This window comes from Triturus cristatus, chromosome 7 (genome assembly GCF_964204655.1).
Source record: "Triturus cristatus chromosome 7, aTriCri1.1, whole genome shotgun sequence".
Taxonomy (NCBI): Eukaryota; Metazoa; Chordata; class Amphibia; order Caudata; family Salamandridae; genus Triturus; species Triturus cristatus.
The window spans coordinates 1,481,229,366-1,481,242,108 of record NC_140590.1 but is presented as its reverse complement, the minus strand read 5'-3'; the positions used below and the strand labels follow the sequence as shown (position 1 = coordinate 1,481,242,108).

The 12,743-nt window shown below is 41.5% G+C and overlaps 1 protein-coding gene across 2 annotated transcripts in view; it reads left to right on the top strand.

The window, feature by feature from the left end:
- LOC146812219 (protein-glutamine gamma-glutamyltransferase 6-like) overlaps positions 1 to 12,743 on the top strand; it is a 379,129-nt gene that overhangs the window by 328,376 nt on the left and 38,010 nt on the right. For both annotated transcript variants that reach the window (XM_085619248.1, XM_085619249.1), the window contains exons 9-10: positions 2,865 to 3,113; positions 6,221 to 6,598. In XM_085619248.1, coding sequence (XP_085475374.1) covers positions 2,865 to 3,113; positions 6,221 to 6,598 — 627 coding nt within the window. The remainder of the gene's footprint in view (positions 1 to 2,864; positions 3,114 to 6,220; positions 6,599 to 12,743) is intronic.

Below are 12,743 nucleotides of genomic sequence, written 5' to 3'. Positions count from 1 at the left end.
AGTACCTACGAGAAGCAATGACACCTAAGACCCATCACAAGCAGTCATGCAACAGTTTTGTTTGTGACTTGGCCAATAATTCCCAGGATCAGAGGTGGATGAGTGAGGAGGAGCACCTACGTGAAGCCATGACACCTAAGACCCATCACAAGCAGTCATGCAACAGTTGTTTTGTTTGTGACTTGGCCAATAATGCCCAGGATCAGAGGTGGATGGGAGTGAGGAGGAGCACCTATGAGAAGCCATGACACCTAAGACCTCTCACAAGCAGTCATGCAACAATTATTTTGCTTGTGACGTGGCCAATAATGCCCAGGGCCGGAGGTGGATGAGAGTGAGGAGGAGCACCTACGAGAAGCCATGACACATAAGACCCATCACAAGCAGTCACGCAACAATTGTTTCGTTTGTGACCATTTTACTTGCGTTCTAGTTCTATGTAATATGCAACAAAAACAATGAACAGAGAGGAAATCATTTGCCTGTTTTCCTACAGGATTTCTAAAAGTACTCAGTTGTCTTACCGATGACCAGGTGTAATCTGTTTATTGGCTCTGTTTCCCATGTGTTTTCTGAGATGGACATGGCTTGGATGACTGAGGTTAATTGACCAATTTGCTTGTTTTGTTTTGCCCCTTACCAGGGCTCAGATCTCCTCCAAAATAGCATCGATATTGAGAGAGGCAGATAACACTTATTTGAGCATGCAGGGCCTACCAAGAGCCGGACCTAAATGATTGTATGATGGACCCTCGAATCATAAGCTTCATCTGTTGTATCCTCCAGTTAAAATTCTCATATTTGTTTGTGGTTTGGATGACTCTAATGCAACCACGGATGGTTGGCTTGGTATTATCACATAATATTGCTCCAATACTCCATTCAACATAGATGGATGTACTGAAGGAAGTGAGTGAAATTGCTGAAATTTGCGTCGTATTTAGGCATTGGTAGGGAGAGACTGTGGAACCAAAATAATGAAACATGATCTGGAAAATTCATGGATAATTCAAGATGCATTGGCAGTTGGACTTGGGATGGATTGTATTCAGTAATCCTCACAGAAACTGGATGAGAAATCTGTGAAGCATCATTGCAAATGCAGAATTCAGATGCTATGACTAATCCAAAAAGAAAGTACTGGTTGATAGGTCTTAATGGACCCTGTCTCCAGATGTAAAATTGCCAGGTTTGAGCATTCATTTACCGGGAAGGAGTTCAACATTAAGTAGACCATCAGTTTGTACTGAAACAACTTGGAGTCTAGCTTCCAATTACTCCAAATTGCCACAAGTCTGGTCTTCCCTTCTGATTCTGCATTTCTGTATTAGTTGTGCGCCAAGCGCTTCAATATAAATAAGTCCTCCTTGGTGTTTTGTAATCCGGTAAAGTATATATTGACTAGCTTTTAACACAATGATCCTTAATGATTATAAAATCATATTGCTATAGGGTAGGTAATACATTTACATTGTGTTGTGTAATACGGATGTCTCAGTGCATTCAAACTAAGATAAGCCTTAATGGAGTCCCCTCATCCTCTAACACAGTCAGGCATCATAATTCTTGGGGATAGCAGGCTATAATATAAACAGTGTGACAAATGATGGCATTAGGGTACATCTTCTGTCATACTGGTAACAGAAGAACAATCTAGCATCTAATGGTGATTCTTTGAATGTGAGAAGGTTATTGGAGGCAATTGCGATCACACTGCTCCTTCTAAGTCTCAAAATCAAGAGCATTTTGTAGTCCAAACATATACCCACAATGTACGATTGAGTCTCTGTTTAGCCGGTGGCAACTGAATGAATAATGGCAAATTGGAAATTTGATGAGGGAGTGTTAGCCAAAGAATCAGGTATGTGTAAGTTAGAAAGGAAAAGTTTGCTTGTGATTTGGACCAGCAGAAATTGCAGTCCTAAATCAACAAGTGCTGTACTGCATCACAGCTTGTTCAGATGGCTGGAAAAATATCAATAGCCGATGTGATGCAGTAGAATACAGGAACCTGAACAGCAGCTTCTCTAATTTACCCACCCGGTTGCTGTGCCTAGAAAAGTCACAGCGAAAAGAAATAAACTAAGTTTATCAGACTAAACACCTTCTCCACTACAATCTAACCTATGGATGCAATGAACGGTTGGATCAGACTATTTACCTTTGCCCCCGTATTCAAACCTTTGGATGCAATAACCAGTTGGATCGGACTAATTGCATTTGCCCCTACCATCTACCTAATGAAGGAAATGATCAGCTGGATAGGACTTATTTGCCTTTTCTCCCACCATCTGATCTATGGACACAATGGATGACTGTTGGCTTTCAACATGTCAGCTTGAAGGAGAAAGACAAAAAAATAACATCTGAGCTACTGTTGCGAATCTAATGTTTGCTGAACCAAAACTGTGACTCCTAAAATACACCTAGAGCAATCAAGCAAAGAACTGGATGACACTATGTGTAAAAAAAAAACACAAAAAAAAAAAACAGCGCGAATAAAGTTTCTTGACAAACACACACAGGCACACCCCTTAGAATACCTTAACTCAGTGCATCCACTCAATATGTACACCAGCCTGACAACATTACAGCAAACAGCAAAATAGAGAAAACAAAAGGCAGTTGTCAGATGCACTGTGTGGTATATGTCCTTGTTCAGCTGCCCACAGTTTGTGTATACAGTTACCCTTTTACAGTATTGTGCATTCCATTTGACTCTGTTGCGATGACTATTTGTGTGTTGTCCTATTGCCATTTGCTTCTGTATGGTAATATTAACAAAGACAATTCTCCAATAAAGTACATATAAACCGTGCTTAAATGCGTCTGACCCCAAGTCATTTGCCTTTCTTGGTTTGTAGATCTTTATCGGTGCGGCCCTGCATCTGTCCAAGCTGTCAAACAAGGTGATGTGGACCTGGACTATGACATCCCATTTGTGTTCGCGGAAGTGAATGCTGACCGTGTCACCTGGATCTCTTATGATGATGATGAAGAGTTAATGGAGCCTGTTCACACTGATACCAAATCTGTTGGCCAGAAAATTAGCACAAAGGCTCTAGGATCAGATGAACGTGTGGACATCACTGATACTTACAAATATCCAGAAGGTGAGCATTTATCCCAAGTCTAAGGAAAATACTGTTTTTCCAATTACTTGAGTGGATGTTCAAATTTCTTTGTCCTTTAAGTCTGCCCTTATGTTTATGTCAACCTCTATGTATTGAGAGGCTCACATTTTAGGAACTACAGCCTTTGACTGCACTGTAAAATACTTTTCTTCATTCTGATATTTAATTCTTACGTTGTGAAACTGACTGTGTATACTTGTTTTGAAAATATTATTTTACGTTTTGGCTTGTAAGGCTTTTAACTAAATGAGCAATAAAGATGTATCACTAGTCGCATGACTGGCAAGAGATAAACATTTTAATCATTATTTCTTTACAGGGATAGCTGTTCATTCACAATCATGTATACTGACTGTTACCATTTTTAATAATTAATTCATATAGATTTATTGACATTTTTCGTCTGTGAAGTCATGAAAAAGTTTTTAAATTTGAAATAAATCTGATTTATTGATTAGATGAGTGAGTGAATAGGTGAGTGAATAAGTGACCACATTAGTGAGTGACTATGTACACTTTCATATTGCACTTCTTTCTCCAAACACAGTATAATATGTCAAAGGATTCTCTTGGTGGAAGACTTAAAGACTGCTACCTGGTCTCTCTTTCGAAACTGAGCTTCTTTCTCCTATGAGCTCCTCCAAATTCTATAATGAAACCCCAGTTTTCTATGGTCAGCCAAACTCCAAATGTAGAAAATGGGATCTAGTCAGTTCGGTATAGAAACATAACCTTACTGCATGTAGTGTATTGGCACCACGTTTCCGCATCTCTACCTCCACATTGTCCCAACGGGAAAGGACTTTCACCACAGAGCCTAAACTATGCATGGCTAAACAAAGCAAGCGGAACCGCACATGTCTGAACCCTACATATGCCTTTACCACGCATATGCATGGTTTAGACATTAATAGTAATTAGCCCTCTAAACTCTAAGCGAATGGGCGGGGTGTGGTAGATGTTGCAGACTAGGAGGGACTTCCTGCCCGGACGAGGAAAGTTTTCTTGGAGTCTTGGGGTCGGCCGGTTGGGAATGTTTTTACAGTTTTGGGGCGGGGAGGCTTGTTTTAGGGCTTATGGCGGGGGGCTGGGTAGTTTGCAGGGCCGTGTTTTAGGGCTCAGGGCGGAAGGACTGGAGTGTTTTTTAGGGCTGGGGTCCAGGTTTTATGGCTCGGGCAGTGGTTCAATGTCGTTTTAAAAGCTGGAGGCTTGGTTTTAGGGTTCAGGTTGGGGGCTGGAGATCGTTTTTGGGGCTGCAGGTTTCTTTTGCAAATCAAGGAGGGGAGCTGAGGTGTTTTTAGGACTGGGATCGGGGTCATACTTGAGGCAGGGGACTGGGGTTTAGGGCACAGGGCGGGAGCTAGAGTGTAACCTTAACCACGCATATGCTTTTGCCAATTATGCCAATACAACTAAATTGTTTGTAAAGGCATGCTTGATGAAGGCATGCCTGGTAAAGGCATAGGTAGTTAAGACGTGGTCATTGTTAGGACCGCGTTGTTCAGGCATGTGTGGTTGGGGATTGCATGGTTCCGACATACAACTTGTTCATACTCTCCCTGTTCGAGTACCACTAATAATATTAATGTGGAATATAAAGCGCATAGCTACTTCTTACAAAGTGTCCCAGCGCTACGATGCCGACTCCTGAGAATAATGTTGCCCATCCCACAGGATAAATCTCACCTAGATCCAAAACGCCAGGTTTTTCGTTTGTTTCTGAAAAGGGTTTCGGATAGGGCTTGCCAAATTACCACAGGAAGAGAGTTCCAGATTTTGGGCCTGAGAAGGCCAAAGGAACAGCCTCCTATTTTGGCTCTTTTAAATTTTAGTTTGCTCTATGGTACATAAGGTTTCACATTCAACTGAAGATAGTGTAGGCTGTGAGAAGAAAGAGCCTTATAACAGTAACAGATTGTATTACAGATGACTTTTTGCATCACCAGCAGCCTATGCAGGATCTCAACATCCCAAAACATTTCCCCGCGAGGGCAGTGATCTGGGCATCAAAAGAGTTTTTTGTTAAACAAGATGCCCAGTATCAGGTGGGATAGAGGCTGAGTATAGCATCATGCACATTTTTCCAACACTGAATCCACTTACACCTCCATCTTTGCATTTACTGAGGTGGTTATCTCCATATTCTAAGAATGCAGATGCAGTAAAATAAGCAGCATCCCCCACTTCTGAAGGTGCCTCCTCAAATCCAGTAGTCTTTTTGGCAGAGCTTCAAGCCTGAGTGTAGATCAGCAAAGAAGGGAACGAAACAGTGGGTGAAGAAAGATGTCTTTCAGAATCAAAATACTTGGAGAAAACAAAACAAGTCGCCAGTCAAAGTTGCAGAGGAAAATTGATTCACAAATGTCAACATTGACTTGAAAAAATTCAACAGAATAAAATCAAGGATTGCTCTTGAACCTGGGTGTTTAAATGGTACAGAGAGTCACCCAATATAGCCTTGGCATTGATTATTCTCATACATCCTGAGTGTAAGCACCACATATATAATCAATCAATAAAAACTTTGGGATAGAAATAGGAGAAAATTGATCTTATCTATTTGTGTTGCTAGTTAACCACACGGTCAACCCCTTCGGTGTTATATTCTGAATAATATTATTCAGAATAGGGAGGCACTTTAAAAAAAAACACCACTTCCGTTTCTGCTGTTAGTGATATCTATTGAATGTCTTATAATTAAGTTCATTTTATAAGTTACAGTTATGTAAATTTACATAGTTGAAAATGAGATAAGTAAACCACTTAATAGGTATTGGTGGTAACATGTGAAAATACAGTTTGTCCAATATCTGATATCTAGAAGGATGAATTTATGGGGATGGAAAGATGTACTCAATGTTCACTTGCTTCATTATCATTGGATACAACATACCTTCTCAGATTCAGTAATGTTTATGACTGTTTGTAGGGGTATGTTTTTTGCTGTGCGTTCCATAACTTCGACTTATATCACAGTTATATTAGGGATCTCAAGTGAGCCAAGATAGAACTGTCTGTCGTGCTGTACTGACCATGAAATAAGAAACATACCTGATATTTATTTCCCCTTTTCCCTGCTTGATTAGGATCTAAAGAGGAAAGAGCAGTATTTTTAAAGGCTCGGGAGAAGCTACTCAAAATGCAAGTAATGGAAAGAAGAGACAAAAAAAAGGGCAGTATGGGCAGTTCAAGAAGAGAAAGAATAAGGAATTTTGGCAGGATGTCTGAAGATGAAAATGGCCGCAGAAGAAACGCAAAAAATCCACAAATATCAGGGAAGTTCAAGTTGTCTGAGCGCCCTTTGATCAGTGAGGACATCAACATTGCATTAATTCTCAAAAACCCAACTTCGAGCCGCAAGATTATTCATGTGAACATCAGCTCTTCAACTGTCAAGTATACTGGACGACCAACAGCAGAGATATTTAGAGACTCACATGATGTTACTGTGAAACCTCACAGTGGTAAGTTTGAAAACGACTGCAGGGTCAAAGTAAAAATTGGAAATATATCACTCATGAAGTGGGGAGCGTGGGGGCGATAAGCAACAAGAGCAAATGGAGCAAGCATTCCCAGATGCAATGGTGGTTAATGCTCATTAAGTAACTAAAGTGGGTCTCCTGGCCAACACAGGCATTTACGCATTGTCCTTCTCCCTTGTTCAAGGCCATATATCATTAAGGTCTGACTCCTCGGAATTCAAACTTTAGAATTACTTCCAAATAGCAGGTTAAATTTGTTAGCACCCCTCTCCTTCTAGTTCCAATGTTTATCTGCCTGAGGGCAGGTAAGTGTCCCTCATACTTTTATGCCCCTTCTGTGCTTAAAGGTTTTGCAGCTCAAAATGCTTCCACTTGTCTTATGGCACAATCTCTATATAGGTGGGTTGAACTTAATGAGGTTCTGTAAGGATCTTTCGCAGCAAAATGCCTTAAGATGGCTGGAAGGTGAAGTAGAACCTGATGAAAAGCAGGCGCACTAATGACATATCACATGAATGTTGGGACTCTTGACATGTGAGGGAGCTGGTACCCAGAGGTACAGCTCTCCATATTGGTGCATGGGCGATGCTGCTCTGAATGTATGACAGCTGGAGAGCCAAGAGGCTTTGCTGAAATGGATGCATTGATACCACAAGGCACACCCCAGAAGGGTCAAGTAGAAGCTGAAGCATAGAACTACCCAATGCAGCTATCTGAAAGTATAAGGTATTGTGCTTAAGCATAACTTATTGATATGTTTTTGATATAAGGTACATTCTGCCAACAGATACTTGAGTGATCTATGTGTAACTTTCCTAGGAACGTGGGTGCACATTGCATGCAGTTGGAACACCACACTCAAGCGAGTGCAGCAAATGTTGTTCTTGTATCCACAAGAATCCAAAGAACAAGTATGTACAAGAGTGCTGCCAGTAAACAAGCAACGCAGTGCACGTGCTAAGTGAAAGTAATGAAACAGTGCACAGCATTTAAACCAAATATAAAAAAACCTAAAGTGTTTTGCCTTTTAAAGTCAGAAGAAATTAGTTGCACGAAGATTTTACTATTTAGAGGGACACTTGTGACTTAAAGTATCTTGAGGACCAAAAACACTAAAGAGCTTTGATGTTTCAGCCTCTTTCTGGTATTGATTTCCAACAGGGTCTTCGAAGGGCCCATAAATTGGTAACCCTTTATGGGTAGCTCAAAGAGAGTTGATGGCATAGAGCAGTTGGCGGTAATGTGGCTGCAGATAACAACTAGGAGAGAACAAATCAACTACTTGCAGTGTCTATTTCTACTAATAATGGAGGACTGTAGGAGCTCCCAATAGGGTGTTACCCTTTCTGGCCCTGAGGAAGATCATATTGGATACCAGTGTCACATAGGGGTAGAATGCCAACGATCTTCAGTGTATTTTGTTTTCAAGAGACTGAATCATTAATGGTTTAGTATCATTAGAATGTGTATGTCAAATTGGGTTCAGTTTTATTTAGAGGACTCTGACAAGAAGGATTTGGACTCATCATAACAAAGGTTACTGGTAGGTTATCGAGGCAATGTCTGGCATACTCAATATATCACAAATAAAATAAATACCATAAGATCATCGCTGTCAAAAAGAGAGAGTGCTATAGGAAGTAACCTCAGACTAATTTTGTTTGCCCAGGTAAATGATGCAGCTATTATTTAAAGTTATGGTTGCTCCACACGTAGTATCCTTCCAGCAAATTTTGTTCTATTGCGAACCATCCTGTCCAAATAGGGACCCTTGCTTCTAGTCAGGGTAAGGGGAATACACTTCTAAAACAACACCTCAGGGATGTGGAATTTATTAAAATATCTACTTGTCCAAGGGGCAGGTAGGTTCATAAATCTACTTGTCCTGCAACAAAATCCACGTGCCTCTTTTGTGCCATATAATGCGGCAACAAATTATAGCAGCAACCTCATCATATAAAAACTCTGATATAGCCTATCAGATTATGCCAGGCTCATACAATAGTACGGTTTGAATACAAGAAATTCCCTAGTGTTGCCACATTTCCACAGATCTACATACTGGAGCAGAAGGTAGTGGTAAGCAATAGTTCCAGGGTTGGAATGCCCTTTTGAGTCTGTGCAAACCTACTAACGTGCATGTTTTAAGGGTTTTCACCAACTCTTCTCTAATCTTTTCCCATATGGAGAAAGGTTGGAAATTAACTCCTCATAATGGGAAATGTAAAACTTCTTCCAGGGTTGGGAAAAAAGTTGTTGGATGGAAAGTGAACTTACAAACACTCAGATTTTCGAATGCGCAAATCTACACATGAATATTTGCTCATGCTAAAGTGCAGTTCACAATTATTTTCTAGGAGTACTATTTCTTGGCCTACTTCTGTATATTCTTATGAATTCACAAAAGCCATATAGCTGCACTTAATGCTAGGACATATACCATGGGTGCACTTTTGAGACTTTCTTTAATAATTGGGCTTCTAATTAGGTCTGGTGTTAACCATGAACTTTTGTGTATATTAAAATTCTGTCTCTCTCTCTCTCTCTGTCTATTGGCTAGCTTCACTGTAAGTGACAGCATTCTGCTCTTTCACAAGGAGCATTTTGGCACAAAAAGTAGTTTTGTTCAGTGCCAGGAACTACTGTGGCAAATTGTGCTTTTTGGGACCAAAAACAATTTTTACTTTTGCCAATGTTTGTTATAATGGTGAGGGCCTGGCAGCTCCCACACCAAAACGGTTTTACAGAAAACATGGCAAAACCAGTCACGCACTGATAAAACCAAAATGTTGACCTCCAATTTCAGACCTACTGGCTTTGCCAATGCTTGTTTATTTTTATGTTGTCCATATTCTTATTGAAGCTGGTTACACTGATTTTCCATTATGAATATTTTTGGGAAATACTAGCATACATTAACACATATTACTAAATGATGCTGCAAAGAAATGGTACGTAAAACTTTACAGTAATTTATCGAAATGTTTTTCCTCCAACTTGCATTTTTTTGTGAAGATTTTATTTTGAAAGCAAAAATTCATCAATCTTGCTTTCAAGCTTATGTAAATATTTGCATCCAAACATAGAGCATTCTGGGAGCATTATACATAGACGCATATAGCTAAACTTTGAAAACGTGTGTACACATTTTTATAGTGGAACCACTGTCAGTAGTGCAGTCAGACCTTACAAACTTTACTTAGAGCGCTCACCCTAATAATAAAGGCTTTGCATTAGTGAACCATAAATACATATTTGAACAACTTAAACACATGAGTACAAATATTAACTTAACTGCAGACAATGTCCTTCCCTGTTCTATAATGTGGCACTGTAAACTGGCAGCCAAAGGGTGTGTGCTATAGGGGGTTGGGCCTATTTGTCCCAAGGACAAAATACACATTAAAACTTGTTGCACTTGACCCCAAACAATATGTCCTGGGCCTCGGGCTATAGGAATTCCACATCCCTGCCCCTACTCACCCCCTTGGTAGCTTGGCAGGAGCAGACAGGCTTATCTCAGAGGCAGTGTGTAAAGCATTTGTGAACACATACAGTAATACAAATATGGCTTTCAGATGGTAGAAATAGTTCAGTTCAAAGCAAACTGCAGATGCAACACTGTTCACTTTGATGCGTCACGCAAACAAACAAAATGGGCCGCACGTAAGGAATGCGTTGGTTCCTTACACTCAGGGAAGGTGATGTGTTGGTTTCTTACTGTGTGGGGCAGTCATGCGTAGGTTTCTTACTGCGTCCCCCAATGATGCGATAAACTTGGGGCTGCGATGCGACGATCCAGAACGATGTATGGATTCTTGCAGCCGCACAGCAGGCCTTGCGTTGAAATCGGTGCAGGGATCTCTGACTTCAGAGATCGGTGCACTCAATGCGGCATGTGGCAATTCCCCGGGCAGGTGCTGCGACGATTTCTTCGGCGATGCATTGGAAACAGGTGCGGATGCGTCTTGCTTCTCGAAGTTGTGTTATTTTTTCCAGCTCCCAGCGGCAAACAGCCTCCAGAGGTCCAAAACAACAGCAGGTACCTCTTAGCATGTCAGAACTCCCAGCCAGGAAGTTCAGGAGAGCTGGTGGAAAAGTCTTTGTGTCCCTGAGACTTCAAAATGGGAGGCAAGCTCAATTCAAGCTCTTGGATATATTCCCCAAGCAGGGGACACAGCAAACAGCAAAAACCTTTTCTCCCTTCCTTAGCAGCAAGTAGCCACTGCAGGCCAACCCCAGACAGCAAATAGCACAGGGGCAGTATTTCTCCTCAGCTTCTCCGGCTCTTCTCCTTGGCAAAGGTTCCTCTTGATTCCCAGAAATGATCTAAAGTTCTGGGGTCTGGGCCCCAATATTTATACTGCAATATCCTTTGTTCTCTGGTGGCAGAGAAGCCCTGTGCTTAGTCAAAACCAGTTATTCCTCTCTGGTGCAGCTAAGCAAGAAAATACCTACTTTCTAAAAGGAGTATTTTCAAACACAGAATGTAAAAATCACCCTTCCTTAAAAGATGCATTTCAACATTCTGAGTTCAGGCATACTAAACGTTATTTTCCCATATGGTTCCCAGGGGCAGTTATGTTATATGACGTTTAAAGCACACTCTCCTTTCTATCCTATGGGAACATATAGCCTTGCAATATTGAAAAACAAAATTGGCAGTAATTCACTATCAGGACATGTCACACACATCAGGGCATGTCCTACCTTTCACATACACTGCACCCTGCTCACAGGTGTACCTTGGGCCTACCTTGGGGTGAATAACATGTAAGAAAAGGGAAGGGTAGGGCCTGGCAAGTGGGTGCACTTGCCAAGTCGACATGGCAATACTAGACTGCACACAGATACTGCAGTGGCAGATCTGAGTTACATTTACAGGCTGCTTATGTGGGTGGCACAGTCAAATAGCCAATTGTGGAAACACCAATCCATAACAACAATTTACAAAGGGAGCACTTGCACTTTGGCACTGAGCAGCAGTGGCAAAGTGCCCAAAGCATCTAGACCAGCAAAACAAAGCCCAACACGCAGCAAAAACACCAGAGGTCAAGGCAAAAAATACAAGGGAAACACACACCAATGGTGCCAGATCTAACAATCAGATGCTAAATACTTTGCCCCAGAGTTATTAACTTTTCATGCGGTGCAGCATGCAGATGAGTTGGGCAGCATTGCACAAATGTGAAAAAAATGCAAAACCATATCTACTAAGATTGACAAGTTGCTGGTGACAACCCCTGCACCGGTGCGAAAGTGGTTGCCATGTGTCACGCACAGCCCTGCACCCTGGTCCAGAGGCAAGTGAGAGCTGTTCAGTGCAGGATTTGAGAACAAATTTCTCTCAAGGACAACAAAAGACTCAGACGCATTGAATGTGTGCTATTGCTTTATAGCACAAATGCAATATGTAAGATATATATATATATATATATTATCTACTGGCGGTCGCCAGTAGATAGTTATAGTTAGGACCGAGTTTCCATAGGAAATCTCAAAATTCTATTTTGAATAACTTTGGCGCCCATTGACGAATCTTCGCGACATTTTCAAAACTAATGGGGCGCTCTGCTCCGCTCCTACCCTGAAAGTCTCGGGGTGATTCGTCAAGCGGGGGCCGAGAAAAAGGGGGGGTCCCAAAACACGTTTTCCCCATGGATTTTTCCATAGGGACTTTAGTCGCAGCTACAGCCCGAACGGCTGAACAGAATTACGTGAAATTTGGCAGAGAGGTAGCCATAAGGTCCGTTTGGTGCCTTTTGCAGGTTTGGTGTAAATCTGTTCAGTATTTTCTGAGAAAATAGCATTTAAATCAATATATATATCTATACGCGCGCAGCGTGCGCGCAGGGTGCGCGCACTCGGCCGTCCGCGAGCACACTTCTGATTGGTTGTTACATCTTAGTAAACATTCGAATCGGTCGAAACCAGGAAGTGTCGGCCACCATTTTGTCTCTCGCACTGAGAGGGGGGTGAAACACAAAGGAGAAAAACATGTAAAGGGGGCATGCTGGACAGTTTTTGGGTAATTCGCCGAGTGCGCGAAGCGTGCGCGCACTATATAAATGAAAAAAATTCCGCGAGGTTTGCGCAGCGTGCGCGCACGGTATAAATGCTTTAAAAT